We start from the raw sequence: 22,392 nt of genomic DNA, 5'->3' as shown, positions 1-22,392 counted from the left end.
GTTTTCTGCACACAACTTGCCAAAATGCTGGAGAGGGCGTGGAGAAAAGGGACCCCTCCTACACTGCTGGTGGGAAGGTAAGTTGGCACAGCCACTGTGGAGAACAGTATGGAGGGTCCTTTAAAAACTAAAAAGAGAACTACCGTATGATCCAGCAGTCCCACTGCTGGGCATCTATCCAGAGAAAACCATGGTTAGAAAAGGTGCATGCATCCCAGCGCTCATAGCAGCACTGTTCACAATAGGCAGGACATGGAAGCAACCTAAAAGTCCATCAACAGAGAAATGGATAAAGAAGCTGTGGTACATATATACAATGGAATACTACTCACCCATAAAAAAATAATGCCATTTGCAGCAACACGGATAGACCTAGAGACTATCATAATAAGTGAAGTAAGTCAGACAGAGAAAGGTATATATCACATGATATCACTCATATGTGGAATCTAATTTTTAAAAAATGATTTAAATGAACTTAATTTACAAAACAGAAACAGACTTACAGATATTGAAAACAAACTTATGATTACCAAAGGGGAAACGTTGGGGGGAGGGATAAATCAGGAGCTTGGGATGAACATACACACACTACTATATATAAGATAGAAAAGCAACAAGGACCTACTGTATAGCACAGGGAACTCTACTCAGTATCCTGTGATAACCTATATGAGAAAAGAATCTAAAAAAGAAGGAATATATGTATATGTATATGTATAACCGAATTACTTTGCTGTACACCTGAAACTAATGCAACATTGTAAGTCAACTATACTCCAATAAAATTTTTAAAAATAAAGTTACCTAGTCACTTGTTTGCTTGTTCCAGTAGGATGTAGGTTGCACAGATCAAAGACTTCATCTGACTTGTTCACTACATCCCCAGAACCAAATGGCCTAGAACTAGCACTTGCTGGGGCTGAACTGTCGGCTGTGTGTTCACAGAGCACAGCGAGGGCAAGGGGCAGGACCCACCTTGCTGGAGAGACTCTGGAGTGGGTTTCAACGCCACATGGCAGTGTGCCCTCAAGTCCCAGGGGTGGCAGAACCTGGGAAAGCACACGTTTCCACTCGGACTGCACCTGAGCTGGGGGTCTTGGCCTGATTTATTCTCCATCTGGGCACCAGCTGGCAGTGTTGCCCTTCCCTTTGCTACTCCTTAGCTCTCCCAGACAACCAACAACAGAAGAGAGGAAATGTGATTCTCCTCTGGTGTCGAGGTGCTTCACTGTGCACAGAATTCAGACAATGCCCTGAATTTTTCTTCACAAAGACATAATCAACATGAATCATATTATATTAACTTTAATCTCTTACTTAGCTGAACAAGTCACACTATTCTGTACATTTAAAAAGATGAACCTGCGCTAGGCAACATGTGCACATGGTTCTCAGTTCAAAATTAGGACTCCTTCTTCCCACTTCCCGTCACCCTCCCTGTTCCCCTCCCCGTGGGAAGGGATGTGGTCTTCTGGTGAGATGGACAGCCTGGAACAATTCAAGTAAGGGCGCAACTATGAGCTTAGATATGCTTTTATTAGACTTTGTTTTTTAGAGTAGTTTCAGGTTCACCGCAAAATTGAGCAGATGGTACGGAGAAGTCTCATATACCCCCTCCCCAGCCCAAACACACACAGCCTCCTCCACCATCAACATGCCCCACCAGGGGCTACATTTGTTACAGCTGATGAACCCACACTGACACATCATCATTGCCCAAAGTCTGTAGTTTGTATTAGGTTTCCTTCTTGGTGTTATACAGGCTATGGGTTTGGACAAATGTGTAATGACATGTATCCACCGTTAGAGTATCGAACAGAGTGGTTTCACTGCCCTAAAAAGCCTCTGTTCTCCCTATTCATCTCTCCCCTCAACCCCTGGCATCCACTGTTTTTACTGTTTCCATAGTTTTGTCTTTTCCAAAATGTCATATAGGAATTATACATTATGTAGCCTTTTCAGATTTGATTCAGCTAGCAATATGCACTTAAGTTTCTTCCACGTCTTTCCACAGCTCATTTCTTTCTAGCACAGAATCATATTCCATTGTCTGGATGAACCACAGTTTTATTTATCTATTCACCTATTGAAGGACATCTTGGGTGCTTCCAAGTTTTAGCAGCTATGAATAAAACTGCTGTAAAACATTTGTGTTCAGGTTTTCACGTGGACATAAGTTTCCATCTTATTTGAGTAAATAAATAGCCTGATTTCTGGATTGTATGGTAAAAGTATATTTAGTTTTGTAAGAAACCACCAAACTGTCCTCCAGTGTGGCTGCACCATTCTGGTTCCCACCGGCAGTGACGAGGGTTCCTGTTGCTCCACACCCTCGCCAGCACATGGTGGTGTCGGTGTCCTGGATTGTGGCCGTTCTGACAGGCGTTAGCTATGTTTTAAAAAGACCACTCTCGTCACTGGTTGGAGAATGGAGGAGTCCCATTAATAGGCTGTCGCTGCAGTGTGGGCACTGCTGGCTCAGTGTCCAGGCGATGGCAGTGAGGATGGAGCAGAGCAAACACATGCTCAGAGCATTTTGAGAACAGAAAGGAGCTTCTCTGAGTGTGAGTTCACATGAGTGTGAATGCAGAGTAATTCCTGGTTTCCTTAGTTGTGCACCTGAGCAGATAGTGATGGCCGCTGCCCAGAGAAAACCAAGAGAGGAACAGTTTACGGGGGTTGGGGGTCAAGTGTTCAGCCTTGGACATGTGAAGACAGATGTGTGCACAAAACATCGATACAGAGCAGTTGGGTCTGTGAGGAGAAGTCCTGTGCTAGAGATGCACACCTGGAAGTAGTTGGCCCTGGGATGGTCGTCCTCTACCCTGGCAGGAGCGTTGGAAAAACACTCATGCCCAGGCCCACAACTGATCCACAAAATCAGAGTCTGTGGGCTGCGTGGCCCAGTCGAACATTTTTTTTTTATGGATTAGTCTTGCTTAATAATGTGTTATTTATCTATCTATCTATTTATTTATTTATTTATTTATTGCTGAGTTGGGTCTTTGTTGCTGCACGTGGGCTTTCTCTAGTTGCAGCGAGCGGGGGCTACTCTTCGTTGTGGTGCGTGGGCTTGTCATCTTGGTGGCTTCTCTTGTTGCAGAGCACAGGCTCTAGGCGTGTGGCCTTCAGCAGTTATGGTGCGTGAGGGCTTCAGCAGTTGTGGCTCGTGGGCTCTAGAGCACAGGCTCAGTAGTTGTGGCACACGGGCTTAGTTGCTCCGTGGCATGTGGGATCTTCCGGGACCAGGGCTCGAACCTGTGTTCCCTGCATTGGCAGGCGGATTCTTAACCACTGCGCCACCAGGGAAGCCCCAGACATGTTTTTGAAGCTCCCCCGCTAATTCTAGAAGCAGCCAGCACTGATAACCACAGAACTGAACTCTGAGAAACTGACATTTAGGGGTCAGAGAGAGAAGAGGTGCCAAGCAGAGGCTATGGAACGACCACAGAGAGAGAAGGGAGCTGAGAAGAATGTGGGGTCAGGAGCCAACAGAGGGAGCGTTTGATAAAGCTTGTAGAGCGGCAACGGCCACGGCACTCCGCCTCTGATCATGAACCAGCGCGGCAGGGCTTTATCCAAAGCGTTATGAGATCAAACACTTCATCCTTTTCAAGTGTTCTCAGACAGCTCGATTCGAGATATACAGGGAGACTGTGGTTAGAAAGTTATTTTGTGAGTAAGGTATCAGGATAAAGAGAGTTAGTTGATCTTAAGCAGTTTTCTTGGCTAAGATTTTCATGCACTTTCATCCCGCTAGGGATAGCTTTTCTGAGAAACTGCAGTTCTGGATTACACCGAGGCAGGAGTCCTCCCCCTGGGTAGAGCCCTGCTCCGAGGACACCAGTGTTGGCCCTCCTGTTTATGTTCTATGGCTGGCCAAGACTCCGTGGCCTCAGTCTATTACATAGAGAGTGATGCAGTTCCGTGGCTCATGCTAGTACATTGAAGTTATGTCATCAGTTCTCCCCCAAGTTGATTTTTAGATTCAGAATGATCCTGACTAATACCCTAGCAGGAACTTTTGGTAGAAATTGGCAAGCTGAATCCCAGATTTGTAGGGAAATGCAAACAACTAAGAAGAGCCAAGATAGTCTTGGGAAAAAGCACTATTGAAGGACTTGGTCTGTTGGATATCAAGACTAATCATGAAGCAATAGAAATTATGAGGAATTAATTAATCAGTACGAAGTAGTGTCAATTCAAGGATAAGCAAATAGACAAATGGTCCAGGATAGGGAATCTACAAACAGACCTGCACATGTGTGTATAAAGTGCATGTTCTCTGAGAGGGAGGGCTCATTACATAAGGGGCCAGTGCATCTTGACCCCTGTTTCACACCATATACAAAAATAAATTTCAAATGAGTTGTATATCTAAATATAAAAAGTAAAACAAAGATTGTAGAAGATACCATAAGAGAATACCTTCAAGGCCTTGAGGTAGTTAAACATCCTTAAACAGGACACAAGATGCATCAGCCATAAAGGAAGAGATTGATCAATTGGGCAATAGTAAAATTAAGAATTTCCATTTATGAAAAGACACTATTGGACTTCCCTGGTGGCGCAGTGGTTGAGAGTCCACCTGCCGATGCAGGGGACACGGGTTCGTGCCCTGGTCCGGGAGGATCCCACGTGCCGCGGAGCGGCTGGGCCCGTGAGCCATGGCCGCTGAGCCTGTGTGTCCAGAGCCTGTGCTCCGCAACGGGAGAGGCCACAACAGTGAGAGGCCCGCGTACCGCAAAACAAACAAACAAAAAACTGGAATAAGTGGTCTTGGTGGTGGAGGCCAGGGGGCTGGTTACCTCTGGGGGAGGGCCAGAGGCCTGCCTGGGAACCTGGGATGTTCCCTCTGGGTGGCAGTACCCAGGTGTGTTCATTTTGTGATAATTTAACAAACCGTGTTTACATGATCTTGTGCTTTATGTACGTTGTATTTTGACTTTTTAAAATTAAATTTAAAACCCATAGTCATATTCCAGTGTTACCTCCCTGACTTTGTGCTCGATAACTGTGATGCAGATGTTGGGGTTCCTAAACTATTGAGTTACACATTTGGAGGCATTTTCCTAGTTTACTGTCCTATATGGTGCTTTACATGCCCTGGATTTATTTCAGGAATTTAAATCTCAAGAGGAATCTTATTTCCGAGCTCATGTGAAGTGCCTTTAGCTCCCAAGTGTACAATAATGATTCTGTAAGGGATTAAAATTAAGACACTTGATAAACTGAGTTTATTATGAGTCTTCATTTTGGAAAATATGCTCAAGATAGACCATTTATTATTAGGACTTTTCCAGCTGAAAATAAGTGTTTGGAATGTTAAAATTAAATGAAGGAATTATATTGGTGATATTTATTCTTATTTTTTAGTTAAATGCTCTGCAAGACCTTCATCCATTACCCAAAATTATTTTGGAATATAGGCAGGTAAGTTAGATTTTTTTTTTTTTTGTCAGTAAGTTGGTAATGAAGGGGGCCCACATGGCACCGTCTCTGTTCACAAAATCCATCATCGCTGAAGTAGCCCTGACAGTGTCCTAAAGGGAATGCAGTTTGTTCATGTGGACCTCATATTAGCACTGCTTCTTGTACCCAGACATGATATTCCTCAGGGCTACAAACAGCCCTGCTGTGAATCAGAGGAGTCGTAAAGGGAAGAGGACAAACAAAAATTCTGAAGGAAATATTTGGTGTGTCATCCTCGTGTGGCCACAGTGTGACTTCGGCTTCCATCAGCGCCAAGTTCAGAAGCCTGTCACACAAGCCTCCTCCCTCTCCCGGCCTGGTGGTGTTTTATCATCTCGCATTGACACTTACTGACTTATGGACATGCCCCTCTCTCTAGCTACGCTTCTAGCTCCTCCTCTTTTCCCCGTTCACATACCTGCCATCTGTTCACAGGTATGACTTGCTGCCGCTCGGACCATCGTTATTTACTGCTGTCCTTGTTAGGGCTGGGCAGCTGTGTGTGCGTGGGGTTGGGGGTGGTGGTGGTGAGTAAATGGTAGCACCTGAACTGAAAGAGGCCCCACGGGGGACACTGGGTGCTGGGACTCGGGAACTCTCCCTATATCTTTGCAACTTTTCTGTAAAAGGAATTATTCCAGGACAAAGTTTATTTTAAAAGGGGTAGGGTGACGTCTTTCTCTGTTGGTCATTGTTATTTAATTCTGGGCACCACATAAGGCCATTTCAGGGCCTCCTGGAGTCACCTGAGGTGACATCAGTGACACATGCCCAGCACTCTGTGAGACACTGCTTTGACACTTGTTCCTAATTTAAACACTTAAACACAAAGTGATTACTTTTGTCTTGTAATCTAGGTTCACAAGATCAAGTCAACCTTTGTAGATGGATTACTAGCTTGCATGAAAAAGGTAACTAAAGCTAAGAAAAAAGATATCATGATTGGGAATATGGCTTACACATGGGTTCAGATACATGTAGAATTTCTTTAAATAATCTAACATTCTTGAAACTATGAACCATGATTTTGTTATCATTTAGGTCTATAGCATAAGTTGACATTATACCTTAAAATCTCATATTCATGTGGAAGCTCTACTGCTGACCACGTGCTTTCACATCTGTTACTGCATCTCTTTTCCGTAGTCATTTGAGGGACATGTTGTTTTAGTTCATGCATGAGGAGTCTGCAGTCAGAGGTGTTCTGTGACTTGTCTGCGGCCACACAGCAAGTGACAGCCCCGGTCTGGGGTGCACAGCCCCACCTTGAGTCCACGCTGCGACCCCCATGGCACGTCAGCCCACGTGTCCTACTGCAGCTTCTGCATAGCCTGAGGGAGAATCTCCTTCACCCTGATCACATGCAGGAATTTGTAACCCCACGGACATTGGGTTGGGAGTGTAGGGCCCGTGGCTCCTGGTTCTCTGGACAGAGCAGTGAGCGTTGTGTGCTGAAGGGGCCAGCGTGTTTGTGACTTCGCACGGCACTGTCAGAGCATAAGCTGATTCTTTCCAACTGATAAAGGGCTCCGTTTCCTCCACGTGGAACCAGACTGGAACCGTGACCGGAAGACTGTCAGCCAAGCATCCTGTAAGTTAGCTCTTGTTAAATGCCTGTTTCTCTGTCGGGACTGCAGTTTTGCCTAGATGTGTGTTTGTCTGTGCACTTTTTGTTTGTTAGAGGAGACCCCATACTGATAGGCTGTGGAGTTTTTTCTGTTTATTAATTCAGCCAATGTTCATTTAGCACATACTATGGGTTTTTTTGTGGTTTTTAAAAAAAATTTTTATGGTAGTGTATAGACGTCCATGTCACTCTCTCACTTTGTCCCAGCTTACCCTTCCCTCTCCCCGTGTCCTCAAGTCCATTCTCTAGTAGCACATACTATGTTTTGGGCACTTAGTGGGGGATCAGGACACTACACGTGTGAAGTGTTGAGTTAGTGGGGGGGTCTTCACATCCAGAGAGTCACGCACTCTGGTGCTGAGGGCAGGAGGGACAGACACCTCTTCCCACCCCATTCTTCATTTTCAGATTTGTACTGGACAGGTGGCTTCCCCAGATTATCTCTCTTTTTTTTTGGCTGTGTTGGTCTTTGTTGCTGCGCGGGCTTTCTCTAGTTGTGGCGAGTGGGGGCCACTCTTCATTGTGGTGTGCAGGCTTCTCATTGCAGTGGCTTCTCTTGTTGCAGAGCACGGGCTCTAGGTGCATAGGCTTCAGTAGTTGTAGAACACGGGCTCAGTAGTTGCAGCTCACGGGCTTAGTTGCTCTGTGGCATGTGGGATCTTCCCAGACCAGGGCTCGAACCTGTGTCCTCTCCAGGTTATCTCTTGCTGAGCTTTATTCCCTTCCAGAAATTTCTCACGTCTCGGGCTTGCGGGTAGCACTCCTCCCAGGTTTTCTGGGATGCTGTAGTTTTACTTATTTATTTTTCTGTTATTTCAATTGAATTTTTTGAAAAAGGAGATAAACATCATGTGTGCATTTGGCCCCCACCTTTGACTCAAAGTGTACATCATCATTTTAACAGCTGCATTGTACTCTACTTAGTGGCTGTCCCTACTGAGGGTCATTTAGATCGTTTTCAGTTTTAATTATTTTGTATGTGCCATAAACTTACTTGTACAAATATTTTTGGTATGTTTTTCTGTTGATTTCCATAGCATAAATTCCTGGAGGTGGAACTTCTGAGTCAAAGTGTATGTGTATTTTTAAGGCTTTGCATTGCCAAATTGTCCTCCAGAGAAAAAAAAGTTTTACGTCCCCAGTCAATTTGTAAAATGTTTGGTTCCCTACATCCTTGCCAGTACAGGGAGTCTTCATTTTGATTACTAGTTCATGGCTTGATCTTTAAATATCTGTTCCTTTAAACATTAAGTGAGGTTGACTATATAAAAGTTAATCTTCTGTGAGTTGTCTGTTCATGTCATTTTGCACATGTCTCTGGAGGATGTATATTTTTTTCTATAGGTATGGAAAAGCTCTTTATATAATAAAGATCAACCCTTTGTAAAATACTGAGTTCTTTTTCTCCGTTTGTCTTTTGCCCCTTAATTTTTAAAATATATAATGTTTGCTATACTTAAAATGGCTTTTTCATTATACAAATAATATATAATTCTAAAGACTTCAAACAATAGATAAAAATATAAATAACAAAGTAAAAGTCACCTGAAATGCCACATCATTAACATTTTAGTGACCATACTCTATTTCTTTATGCACACACGTATGTGCGTGCACTCGCACTGCACACACATTTACATGACTGGGATTATATCATACATGTTTTTTATTGCAGACACTCCCTCACCACACCCATATCTCAGCCCCTCACCCTCAGGCCCAGTGCCATTGGAAGCTCATGTTAGCAGCCTATAGAGTGTACATCCATATTTTCCTCCAGATTTATAATAAAATCTTATACAGACCCATATGTGTATATATATATATGTATATATATATATATACATATATATATATACACACACACAGAGACACAAAATGACTTTGTCATTCTTATTTTACAGAATTAGAATTCTATTTTTCTGCCTCTCGCTTTTCTCTCTCAGCAACAGCTCATGGAATCCCTGCAGTTCCTCTGACAGGGTCCTGTTTCACCTTTTTTAAAAATTGAAGTATAGTTAACTTGCAATATTATATTAGTTTTAGGTGTACTACATAGTGATTTGATATTTTAACATTACACACCATACAGCGTTATCACAATATTATTGACTATATTTCCTGTGCTGCACATTACATCCCTGTGAGTTATTTTAAAATAAATGCCCTGTTTCTCCATGTCCCTTTTGGAGTTGGGACCATCTTTCTTCTTTCCTGATGTCAATGGAAATAATTAATTAACAATCTAAAATAAGATAGAAAAGAGTTTTATTTGACCCAAACTGAGGACTGTAGCCCAGGAGACACAGATTCAAGAAGCACTTGAGTTGTGTTCTGTCAGACTACAAAATGGGGGAGGTGTATGAAGGCAAAATACTCAAGGTTACAGTTAGTTGCATGAGTTGTCTATAGGGAATTATAATTGGATGTGGCAAGAAGTAAGGGTGCTTGTTAAGCATGGTTTAGTTGGGGTCTGAGATGGTTGCATAGTTACAAGCGGGGGTGGGGGGGGACCTTGAGACCATAAGGTTGTAGCTGGCAGCTGCTAGCAGATATGGTTTTGAGAATGGCTGGCGGTGTCCTGGAGCTTTATACAGTTCAGGAAATTCACATTCTCAGTGATGTAGGAATGTGTCTGAAACCACATCCACACTGGCCACCCAACTTCATCCTGGATGCCTGAACCACAGTTGCCCCATTTTGATTTCTAAATGCATTCTTTTCTGTACTGGTTAAAGCAGATGTACAATGCCTATTTGACAGGCCATAAGAGAGGCTGTGCTAGTTAGCATAAAGTTCAAGCCAAATCATGTGTAAGCCAGGATGACTTCTCCAAACCTCAATATGTGAAAATTTCTTCCATCGCCTGATATAGGCATTCAGTGATATAAATTTAATCCCAGGTACTGCTTTCTGGCATTCAGTAAATTCTGGTATGTTGTATTTCACTTTCATTTAGTTCAGAATCTTTTCTAGTATGTCTTCTTTGACCCATGGGCTGTTTAGAAGTTTGTTACTTAGTTTCCAAGTAATTGGTGATTTTCCAGTTATCTAACTGTTACTGATTTCTAATGTAATTTCACTGTGGTCAAAGGATATACTCTGCATGGCTTGAATCCTTTTAAATTCATTCAGACTTGTTTTCTTGCCCAGAAAATGGTCTATCTTGGTAACTGTTCCATGTGCACTTGAAAAGAACGTTCATTCTGTTAATGTGGGTGGAATGTTTTGTAAATACCAATTAGATCAAGTTGGTTGACGGTGCTGTCCGAGTCTACTATATCCCTGCTGATTTTGTCTGATTGTTCAGTCCATTGTTGAGAGAAGGGTATTGAAGTCTGCAGCACAACTGTGGAATTTTCTTTTTCTCCTTACAGTTCTACCTCTTCTATATCCTTGTAGTTTTTGCTCTTTTATAAGGAGCAGAAACATTAAGAATTTTGTCCGCCTGATGAATTCACCCCTTTATTTCTATGAAATGCCCTTTTTATACCTGGTAATATTTATTTGATCTGAAATATATTTTGTCTAATATTAAAATATTAATTTAAAAATAATTAACAAAATACATCAAAGATAATTTTAGAAATAATAAAATTAATAAAAATGTAATTTAATATTAATGTTAAAATAGCCACTGCAGTTTTCTTTTGACCAGCGTTAGCAGGGCATTTTCCATCCTTTTACTTTTAAACTATCTCATTATATATAAAGTACATTTATTGTAGGAAGTATGTAGTTGGTCCTGCTTTTTTATCCCTTTTGATAATATCTGCCTTTTGATTAGGATGTTCAGTCCATTTACATTTTTTTTGAATTTTATTTTATTTATTTTTTTATACAGCAGGTTCTTATCAGTCCATTTACATTTATTGTGATTATTCATAGGATTAGATTTAAGTCTGTTATCTTGCTTTGTGTTTTATATTTATCCCAATTGTTCTTTGTCCCCCTTTTCCTCTTTTTCTGGATTTGGATTGAGTTTTTTAATGATTAAAAATTTTTAAAGTTTAAATTCATTAAAGTTTTTTAATGATTCTCTTTTATCTTTTTTGATGTATTAGCTGTAACTCTTTGTTTTGTTATTTTAGTGGTTAATTTAGGGTTCACAGCCTACAACTTTAACTTACCACAGTCTATCTTCAAGTAGTTGTGTCATCCCACATATAGTATTGTATAAGAACCCTACACTAGTACAGTCCCATTTCTCCTCCTGGCCTTTGTGCTATGATTGTCTTTTATTTTACTTTATACCTAAGTTATAAATTCCACAATACATTTTATTTTTGTTTGAATAGTCCATATCTCTTAAGTAGATTTAAATAATAAGAAAAATCTTGAATATTTGCCCATGTAAATTTTCAGTGCTCATTTCCTTGTGTACATCCAGATTTCTACTTGGTATCATTTTCCTTCTGCCTAAAGGATACCCTTTAACATTTCTTATACTGTGGGTTTACTGTTGATGAATTCTTTCAGCATTTGTAGGTCTGAAAATATCTTTATTTCACCTTTGTTTTTAAAAGTTATTTTTGTGAGGTATAAAATTCTCAAATTCTCAGTTGAAAGTTTTTTCTTTCAATACTTTGAAGATGTTACTTCACTCTCTTCTCTCATTGTTTCTGCTGAGAAGTCTGTCATCATTATCTTCATTTCTCCATCTGTAATGTGTCTTTTTTTTCTGGCTGTTTTTAACATTTTCTCTTAATCACTACTTTTGAGAAATTTGATTATGATGTACCTTGGTGTAATTTTTTCATGTTTCTATGTTTCAGTTTCTTGGATCTGTGGGTTTATAGTTTTAATCAAATTTGTAAAATGATCGGCAATTATTTATTCACGTACTTTTTGTGTTCCTTCTCTCTCCTCTCCTCTGGGAACTCCACTTATAATTACATATAGTAGGTCACTTGTATTTGTCTCATAGCTCACTGAAACTCATTTTTCCTCTTTTCCTTGGATATTTTTCCTGTTTCAATTCGGATAGTTTCTATTGTTATATCCTATAGTTCACTAATCTTTTATTTTGTCATGTCAAATCTGTTGTTAATCCCATTGAGTATCTTTTCCACGTTAATTATATGTTACAGTTTTCATTTCTAGAAATTTACTTTGGATCCTTTTTATGCCATCCATGTCTCTACTTCATCTTTAATATATTGGATACAGTTGTAGTAACTGTTTCAGTGTCCTTGTCTGTAATTTCAGCATCTGTGTCCATTATAGATGATGTGTCCGTTCAGTAGATGATTACTCTAGTTAGGACTCCATTTTCCTGCTTCCTTGTGTGCGTGGTCATCTTTGTTTGGATACCAGACACTGTGGATTTTACATTATTGGGTGATGGAACTTTATGCATTACTGTAAATATCCTGAGCTTTGCTCTGGGTTAGGTTACTTGGAAACAGTTTTTTCCTTTCTGGTCTTGGTTTTATGATTTGTTGGGCAGGCCCAGAGAAGTGCTTCTTATAAAACTAATTATTTCCCCATCCCTGAGGAAAGACCTTCTGAGTATTCTATCTATTGTCTATAGATTATGAGTTTTCTAAGCATGGCTGATGGGGGACTTCCCTGGTGGTCCAGTGGGTAAGACTCCACTCTCCCAATGCGGGACGCCGGGATTCAATCCCTGGTTGGGGAACTAGATCCTGCATGCATGCCGTAACTAAGAGTTTGCATGCTGCAACTAAAGAGTCTGCATGCTGCAGCTAAGAAGTCCACATGCCACAACTAAGAAGCCTGTATGCCTCAATTAAAAGATCCCGCATGCCACAACTAAGACCTGGTGCAGCCAAAGTATAAATAAATAAATAAATAAATAAATAAAAGAGCTGAAAAAAAAAAAAAAGGCTGGTGGGAACAGGAGACTTTCCTGTCCCTGTGTGAGTGTTGTACACAGTTTCCAACCCCTTTAGATGGCTTTTTCCTAGCCTTTGGTAGTTTGCTCACAGGCGTGCACTATCAGTTCTCTGTTGGATACTCAGCTCTCTGCTGGGCTCAAGAAAATGATGATTTTATAGATTATCTGTCTTTTCTAATTATTAGAGTGCTTTTCAATTGTATACTTCCCAGGTGGAAGTAGAAGCTCCCATCTAATAATTTTTAATCCACCTAAAACCCTGCATTCTTTCTGTCCTCTTCGCCTCGGAGAGTACATTAATCAGTATTTGTTTTATCAGAACCTCAGTCTTGTGTCCCTCTGAGGTAGTCCCTGAACTCCCCCTTCGTGATGCTTATTACATTGTGGTTTAACTGCCTGTTTACTTCTGTGTACCTCACTGGATTGTAAATTTCATGAGAACAGGGACCTTTCCCGCCTGCTTCACTGACTATTTCCAGGCCTGGCTCTGTACCTGGAACACGGTAGGCGCCAAGTTTTGATTGAATGAAAAACTGGACGTGTGATCCACTCTCAAGTCGTCTTCCAGTGTCTCAGGGTCACCTGGTTCAGGACATCATCGAGATGGCAACGTGTTGACGATGGGGGCCAAACCCTTCTCCGTGCTGGACCATCACGCCTTCGTCCCTGGCCTGAGTTGGTCATTGGTCTCCCGTTGGTCTAGATTCCCCTCTTCCCCTGACTCTGATACTTCAGGGGTCACGCCTGTCAGTCTGTTTTGTGCGTCCCTCTCATGCCTACTGTGTTTTTACAAGACCTTCTCCTGGGAAGGTGCCGAGCACCTGCCAGGAGCCGCATTCTTACCATCTCTTCATCATCTAATACCTCCTTATCAGGCATGGCTTTAGATGTCCCTTCTAATGTTTCCACGTCGACAAGGCCAGTTTTTGTCAATGCCTGCATTTCACTGCAGTGCCATTCGCGGTACTGGCTCAGAATTTATCAACATTTTGTAATTCAAAATATCTGACCTTTCACATTGTATTTTTATGAATTCTCTAGTATCCAGAGTCCTCATTCTTCTTCTAGTTAGTGTTTAAAAAAATTTATCAACATTTTGTAATTCAAAATATCTGACCTTTCACATTGTATTTTTATGAATTCTCTAGTATCCAGAGTCCTCATTCTTCTTCTAGTTAGTGTTTAAAAAAATTTTTTTAATGTTACAGTTTTAAAAATGTATTGATTGGAAATGTTAAAATCCAGCCATTGTTTAGCTGGATTTTTGCTTTAGTTCCTTTGTGAATCTTTTTTTTTTTTCACATCTTTTTTGGAGTATAAATGCTTTACAGTAGTGTGTTGGTTTCTGCTTTATAACAAAGTGAATCAGCTGCACATATACCTATATCCCCATATCCCCTCCCTCTTGCGTCTCCCTCCCACCCTCCCTATCCCACCCCTCTAAGTGGTCACAAACCACTGAGCTGATCTCCCTGTGCTGTGCAGCTGCTTCCCACTAGCCATCCACTTTACATTTGGTAGTGTATATATGTCAGTGCTACTCTCTCACTTTGTCCCAGCTTCCCCTTCCCCCGTGTGCCCTCAAGTCTGTTCTCTACATCTGCATCTTTATTCCTGCCCTGCCACTAAGTTCATCAGTACCGCTTTTTTAAATTCCATATATGTGTGTTAGCATATGGTATTTGTTTTTCTCTTTCTGACTCACCTCACTCTGTATGAGAGACTCTAGGTCCATCCACCTCACTACAAATAACTCAATTTCATTTCTTTTTACTCATGAGTAATATTCCATTGTATATATGTGGCACATCTTCTTTATCCATTCATCTGTTGATGGACACTTAGGTTGCTTCCATGTCCTGGCTATTGTAAATAGTACTGCAATGAACATTGTGGTACATGTCTCTTTTTGAATTATGGTTTTCTCAGGGTATATGCCCAGTAGTGGGATTGCCAGGTCATATGGTAGCTCTATTTTTAGGTTTTTAAGGAACCTCCATACTGTTCTCCATAGTGGCTGTATCAATGTACATTCCCACCAACAGTGCAAGAGGGTTCCCTTTTCTCCACACCCTCTCCAGCACTTATTGTTTGTAGATTTTTTGATGATGGCCATTCTGACCGGTATGAGGTAATACCTCATTGTGGTTTTGATTTGCATTTCTCTAATGATTAGTGATGTTGAGCATTCTTTCATGCATTTGTTGGCAATCTGTATATCTTCTTTGGAGAAATGTCTATTTAGGTCTTCCACCCATTTTTGGATTGGGTTGTTTGTTTTTTTGCTATTGAGCTGCATGAGCTGCTTGTATATTTTGGAGGTTAATCCTTTGTCAGTTGTTTCATTTGCAAATATTTTCTCCCATTCTGAGGGTTGTCTTTTCACCTTGTTTATGGTTTCCTTTGCTGTGCAAGAGCTTTGAAGTTTCATTAGATCCCATTTGTTTATTTTTGTTTTTATTTCCATTTCTCTAGGAGGTGGGTCAAAAAGGATCTTGCTGTGATTTATGTCATAGAGTGTTCTGCCTATGTTTTCCTCTAAGAGTTTGATAGTGTCTGGCCTTACATTTAGGTCTTTAATCCATTTTGAATTTATTTTTGTGTATGGTATTAGGGTGTGTTCTAATTTCATTCTTTTACATGTAGCTGTCCAGTTTTCCCAGCACCACTTATTGAAGAGGCTGTCTTTTCTCCATTGTATATTCTTGCCTCCTTTGTCAAAGATAAGGTGACCATATGTGCATGGGTTTATCTCTGGGCTTTCTATCCTGTTCCATTGATCTGTATTTCTGTTTTTGTGCCAGTACCATACTGTCTTGAGTACTGTAGCTTTGTAGTATAGTCTGAAGTCAGGGAGCCTGATTCTTCCAGTTCTGTTTTTCTTTCTCAAGATTGCTTTGGCTATTAAGGGTCTTTTGTGTTTCCATACAAATTGTAAAATTTTTTGTTCTACTGCTATGAAAAATGCCATTGGTAATTTGATAGGGATTGCATTGAATCTGTAGATTGCTTTGGGTAGTATAGTCATTTTCACAATATTGATTCTTCCAGTCCAGGAGCATGGCATATGTCTCCATCTGTTTATGTTATCTTTGATTTCTTTCATCAGTGTTTTATAGTTTTCTGAGTACAGGTCTTTTGCATCCTTAGGTAGGTTTATTCCTAGGTATTTTATTCTTTTTTTATTCTTTTTGTTGCGATGGTAAATGGGATTGTTTCCTTAGTTTCGCTTTCTGATCTTTCATTGTTATTGTATAGGAATGCAAGAGATTTCTATGCATTAATTTTGTATCCTGAAACCTTACCAAATTCATTGATTAGTTCTAGTAATTTTCTGGTGGCATCTTTAGGATTTTCTATGTATAGTATCATGTTATCGGCAAACAGTGACAGTCTTACTTCTTCTTTTCCGAGTTGTATTCCTTTTATTTCTTTTTCTTCTCTGATAGCTGTGGCTAGCACTTCCAATACTATGTTGAATAAGAGTGGTGAGAGTGGACATCCTTGTATTATTCCTGATCTTAACCTGAAATGCTTTCAGTTTTTCACCATTGAGCATGATGTTTATTGTGGGTTTGTTGTATATGGCTTTTATTATGTTGAGGTAGGTTCTCTCTATGCACACTTTCTGGAGAGTTTTTATCATAAATGGGTGTTGAATCTTGTCAAAAGCTTTTTCTGCATCTTTTGAGATGATCATGTGGTTTTTATTCTTTAATTTGTTAATATGGTGTATCACATTGATTGTTTTGTGTATATTGAAGAATCCTTGCATCCCTGGGATAAATCCCACTTGATGATGGTGTATGATCCTTTTAATGTGTTGTTGGATTCTGTTTACTAGTATTTTGTTGAGGATTTTTGTGTCTATGTTCATCAGTGATATTGGTCTGTAATTTTCTTTTTTTGTGATATCTTTGTTTGGTTTGGGTATCAGGGTGATGGTGGCCTCTTAGAAAGAGTTTGGGAGTGTCCCTCCCTCTGCAATTTTTTTGAAGAGTTTGAGAAGGATAGGTGTTAACTCTTCTCTAAATGTTTAATAGAATTCTCCTGTGAAGCCATCAGTACTAGACTTTTGTTTGTTGGAAGATTTTTAATTACAGTTTCAATTTCATTACCTGTGATTGGTCTATTTATATTTTCTAATTCTTCCTGGTTCGGTCTTGGAAGGTTGTACTTTTCCAAGAATTTGTCCATTTCTTTCAGGTTGTCCATTTTATTGGCATATAGTTGCTTGTAGTAGTTTCTTATGGTCTTTTGTATTTCTGTGGTGTCAGTTGTAATCTCTCCTTTTCATTTGTAATTTTATTTATTTGAGTCCTCTCCCTTTTTTTCTTGATGAGTCTGGCTAAAGGTTTATCGATTTTGTTTATCTTCTCAAAGAACCAGCTTTTAGTTTTATTGATCTTTGCTATTGTTTTCTTTGTTTCTGTTTCATTTATTTTTGCACTGATCTTTATGATTTCTTTCCTTCTACTAATTTTGGGTTTTCTTTGTCCTTCTTTTTCTAGTTGTTTTAGGTGTAATGTTAGATTGTTTATTGATTTTTGTTGATTGAGATTTTTCTTGTTTCTTGAGGTGAGCTTGAATTGCTATGAACTTCCTTATTAGAACTGCTTTTGCTGCATCCCATAGGTTTTGGATCGTCATGTTTTCGTTTTCATTTGTTTCTGGGTATTTTTTGATTTCCTCTTTGATTTCTTCAGTCATCTCTTGGTTATTTAGCCTCCATGTATATGTGTTTTTTACTGTTTTTTTTCCTGTAATTGATTTCTAATCTCATAGTGTTGTGGTGTCCTTCCTTATCTCTTGTAACAGTCTTTATTTTAAAGTGTATTCTATCTGATATGAGTATTGCTACTCCAGCTTTCCTGTGATTTCCATTTGCATGGGATATCTTTTTCCATCACTTCACTTTCAGTCTGTATGTGTCCCTAGGTCTGAAGTGGGTTTCTTGTAGACAGCATATATAAGGGTCTTGTTTTTGTATCATTCAGCCAGTCTGTGTCTTTTGGTTGGAGCATTTAATCCATTTACATTCAAGGTGATTATCGATATGTATGTTCTTATTACCATTTTCTGAATTGATTTGGGTTTTTTTAAAAAATAAATTTATTTATTTATTTATTATTTTTGGCTGTGTTGGGTCTTCGCTGCTGCATGTGCGCTCTCCCTAGTTGCAGCAAGTGGGGGCCACTCCTCCCTGCAGTGGCCTTTCCCATTGTGGAGCACAGGCTCCAGGCACATGGGCCTCAGCAGTTGTGGCTGGCAGGCTCTAGAGTACAGGCTCAGCAGTTGTGGCACACAGGCTTAGTTGCTCCACAGCATGTGGGATCCTCCCGGACCAGGGCCTGAACCCATGTCCCCTGCATTGGCAGGCAGACTGTCATCCACTGAGCCACTAGCGAAATATCTGGGTTTGTTTTTGTGGGTCTTTTCCTTCTCTTGTGTTTCCTGCCTAGAGAAGTTCCTTTAGCATTTGTTGTAAAGCTGGTTTGGTGGTGCTGAATTCTCTTCGCTTTTGCTTGTCTGTAAAGGTTTTAATTTCTCCGTCAAATCTGAATGTTATCCTTGCTGGGTAGAGTAATCTTGGTTGTAGGTTTTTCCCTTTCATCACTTTGATTATGTCCTGACACTCCCTTCTGGCTTGCAGAGTTTCTGCTGAAAGATCAGCTGTTAACCTTATGGGGATTCCCTTGTACGTTATTTGTTGCTTTTCCCTTGCTGCTTTTAAAATTTTTTCTTTGTATTTAATTTTTGATAGTTTGATTGATATGTGTCTTGTCCTGTTTCTCTTTGGGTTTATCCTGTATGGGACTCTCTGCACTACCTGGACTTGATTGACTACTTCCTTTCCCACGTTAAGGAAGTTTTTGACTATAATGTCTTCAAATATTTTCTCAGTCCCTTTCTTTTTCTCTTCTTCTTCTGGGACCCCTATAATTCAAATATTGGTGTGTTTAATGTTGTCCCAGAGGTCTCTGAGACTGTCCTCAATTCTTTTCATTCATTTTTCTTTATTCTGCTCCCTGGCAGTTATGTCCACCATTTTATCTTCCAGCTTACTATCCATTCTTCTGCCTCAGTTATTCTGCTATTGATTGCTTCTACAGTATTTTTTTTGTGTGTGTGTGTGTGTGGTACGTGGGCCTCTCGCTGCTGTGGCCTCTCCCATTGCGGAGTACAGGCTCTGGACGTGCAGGCTCAGCGGCCATGGCTCACGGGCCTAGCCGCTCCGCGGCATGTGGGATCCTCCTGGACCGGGGCATGAACCCGCGCCCCCTGCATCGGCAGGCAGACTCTCAACCACTGTGCCATCAGGGAAGCCCTTGTATAGTATTTTTAATTTCAGTTATTGTGTTGTTCATCACTGTTTGTTTGCTCTTTAGTTCTTCTAGATCCTTGTTCAATGTTTCTTGTATTTTCTCCATTCTGTTTCCGAGATTTTGGATCATCTTTACTATCATTACTCTGAATTCTTTTTCAGGTTGGTTGCCTATTTCGTCTTCATTTATTTGGTCTTGTAGGTTTTTACCTTGCTCCTTCGTCTATAACATATTTTTTTGTCGTTTCATTTTTTTGTTGTTGTTTTGATGGGTGATGCTGTATTCCTGTCTTACTGGTTGTTTGGCCTGAGGCGTCCAGCACTGGAGTTTGCAGACAGTTAGATAGAGGTGGGTCTTGGTGCCTATAGAGGTTAGATAGAGGCCTCTGGGAGGCCTCACTCCAATTACTATTCCCTGGGGTCTGAGGTTCTCTATTAGTCCAGTGGTTTGGACTCGGAGCTCCCACCACAGGAGCTCAGACCCTACCTACAGCCTGGGAACCAAGATCCTGCAAGCCGTGTGGTGTGGCAAAAAAAGAAAAAGAAGAAAAAAAAAAGGAGCAATACAATAACAAAGAACAAAAATAAATAAAATTAGAAAGATAAGAACTATACTAGGAAAAATTAAAATATAATTGAAACAACTGCAACAAGGTAAAATAAAACCACAACAGAAAAAAGAAAAGAAAAGGGGGGGGGAACAAGCCAAAAGGAGCAGAACAATAACGAAGTGTAAAGAATAAAATAAGGGCTTCCCTGGTGGCGCAGTGGTTGAGAGTCCACCTGCCGATGCAGGGGACACGGGTTCGTGCCCCGGTCCGGGAAGATCCCACATGCTGGATCCGTGAGCCATAGCTGCTGAGCCTGCACAACAGGAGAGGCCACAACAGTGAGAGGCCAGCGTACCGCAAAAAAAAAAAAGAATAAAATAAAAGATTTATTAGAAAATATATATATGTAAATGAATCAACAACAATGAACCAACAAGGTAAAACAGAACCCCAATCTAAAAGAGGAAAAAAGAAAGCCTTGGTGATGGGGGCGGAGTTTAGGCAGGGTTGTAACTTAGGCAAGGGCGGGCTTTGGGGTGGGGCGGGACCTAGGCGGGTGGGGTTGACGTTCAAGCGTGGGGCAGGGCCTCCGCTTAGGACCTGCTCGGGGAAGGGGAGAGGCAGCGCGTGGAAGGGAGGGCCTCTGGAGTGTGGAGTTCCGGAGTTTGGAGGTAGGGCCCTGAGTGAGGGTGTGTGGGTGGGGTTTAGGCCCAGCCGTTCTAGGGGGTCTCAGAGGGGCTCTCCGAGTGTAGAGGTAGGGCCCTGGGTGGGGGTGTAGGGGCGGGGCTTGGGCTCTCCACGTGGGAAGGAGGCTTCGAGGGCAGATTAGTCCCGGGTGCCCAACAGGCTCCCCAGTGCCTAAGTGGACAGGGAGAGCACAGGGCCCCGTTCTCTTCTGTTCCTTCATGCCCCTCCCCCACTGTCCCTCCTAGGGTCTTCCCCGTCCCCGCTGGACCCCTCACCGTGGGTGGGTCCCGCTGGGTGTAGGAACTCCTTCCCTCCCCCAGCCACCCCTCAGGGGTGCCGGTCCTGGAGGTCCGGCCTTTACTTTTGCTCCCCCTTCCCTCCCTCCCACTCCCTCAGGATTCATGTGGCTGGAGGGGGCCTTGGTGGGCAGAGGATCAGGCCCAGGATCTCAACAGGCTCCTGGGGGCCCAGGTGGGCAGGGGAAACCTGGCCACACTCCCTTTGGACCCTCTGCCCTCCCAATGGTCCCCCAATTTCCCCCTTCGGGTGTGGGATCCCCTCCCTTCCCCCAGCCACCCCTCAGGGGCGCCAGCCCCCTCCTGCCTCCACTTCTCCTCCCTCCTCACTCCCCCTCATGCCACACATCCTACCCTGTCGCTGGGGGTTCCTCCGTCCCCTTAGGTGTCCGTGGTCCCCCACCGGTGCCTGGTAGGTGCCCTGCTTGTGCGGAGACACATCCTCCTAGTCCACCGTCTTGACTCCACCTCTCCTTTGTGAGTCCTTTTTCCTCTTAGTTTTCTTTATGTTTCTAAATGTATGTCCAATGTTTTATTAGCACACTTGTACTAGCCTTTTGGTATGTGAGTTGGAGCCAAATTAAGATTTTGTCGTACTGTGGGCGATAACTTCAAGGTGGTTGATGATTGCTTGACCCCTCATGCTTCCCCTGCCTTGAGCCTTCGTTCTCCTTACCTCTGTTAGATACCTTTTCCACTCCTAGATCCCTCAGCATATCCTCCTCCAGGTATGAGTGGCAATTTAGTTTTTGGGTTTTTTAAAATTTATTTTATTTTAGTTTTTTGGCTGCGTTGGGTCTTCATTGTTGCACTTGGGCTTTTCTCTAGTTGTGGTGAGCGGGGGCTACTCTTCCTTGTGATGCACGGGCTTCTCACTGTGGTGGCTTCTCTTGTTGCGAAGCACAGGCTCTAGGCGCATGGGCTTCAGTAGTTGTGGCACTTGGGCTCAGCAGTTGTGGTGTGCGGGCTCTAGAGCGCAGGCTCAGTAGTTGTGGTGCATGGGCTTAGTTGCTCCGTGGCATGTGGGATCTTCCTGGACCAGGGCTCAAACCCGTGTCCTCTGCATTGGCAGGTGGATTCTTAACCACTGTACCACCAGGGAAGTCCCAGCAATTTAGTTTTGAAGACATCTGCGGTTTTCCATGTTTTGTTTGTTTGTTTGTTTTTTTGCGGTACGCGGGCCTCTCACTACTGTGGCCTCTCCCATTGCGGAGCACAGGCTCCAGATGCTCAGGCTCAGTGGCCATGGCCCACGGGCCCAGCCGCTCCGTGGCATGTGGGATCTTCCCGGACCGGAGCACGAACCCGTGTCCCCTGCATTGGCAGGCGGACTCTCAACCACTGCGCCACCAGGGAAGCCCTCTGTGTTTTGGCTATAATAAATAAAGCTGCTATAAGCATTGATGTACAGATTTTTGTGCAAACTTAAGTCTTCATTTCTCTGGGATAAGTGTCTAGGAGTGCAATTGCTGAATCATATTTTTAAAAAATACATGCGGAATTTTATGTGCTAATATTTTAAAAGGATTTTTATGTGTTTATTCGTGATGGATATTGATCTGTTCTTATCT

General features: G+C 41.8%; 1 protein-coding gene across 1 annotated transcript in view; it reads left to right on the top strand.

The window, feature by feature from the left end:
* The window catches only part of POLN (DNA polymerase nu), a 170,662-nt gene that overhangs the window by 70,596 nt on the left and 77,674 nt on the right, over positions 1-22,392 (top strand). The window contains 3 exon segments of the mRNA XM_079919909.1: positions 5,380-5,436; positions 6,333-6,386; positions 7,001-7,066. Of these exon segments, the coding sequence (XP_079776035.1) occupies positions 5,380-5,436; positions 6,333-6,386; positions 7,001-7,066 (177 nt within the window).

The sequence above is a fragment of the Stenella coeruleoalba genome (assembly GCF_951394435.1).
Source record: "Stenella coeruleoalba genome assembly, chromosome: 4".
NCBI lineage: Eukaryota > Metazoa > Chordata > Mammalia > Artiodactyla > Delphinidae > Stenella > Stenella coeruleoalba.
Note: the sequence above shows the minus strand (reverse complement) of the source record. Positions and strands in the feature narration are given on the sequence as shown.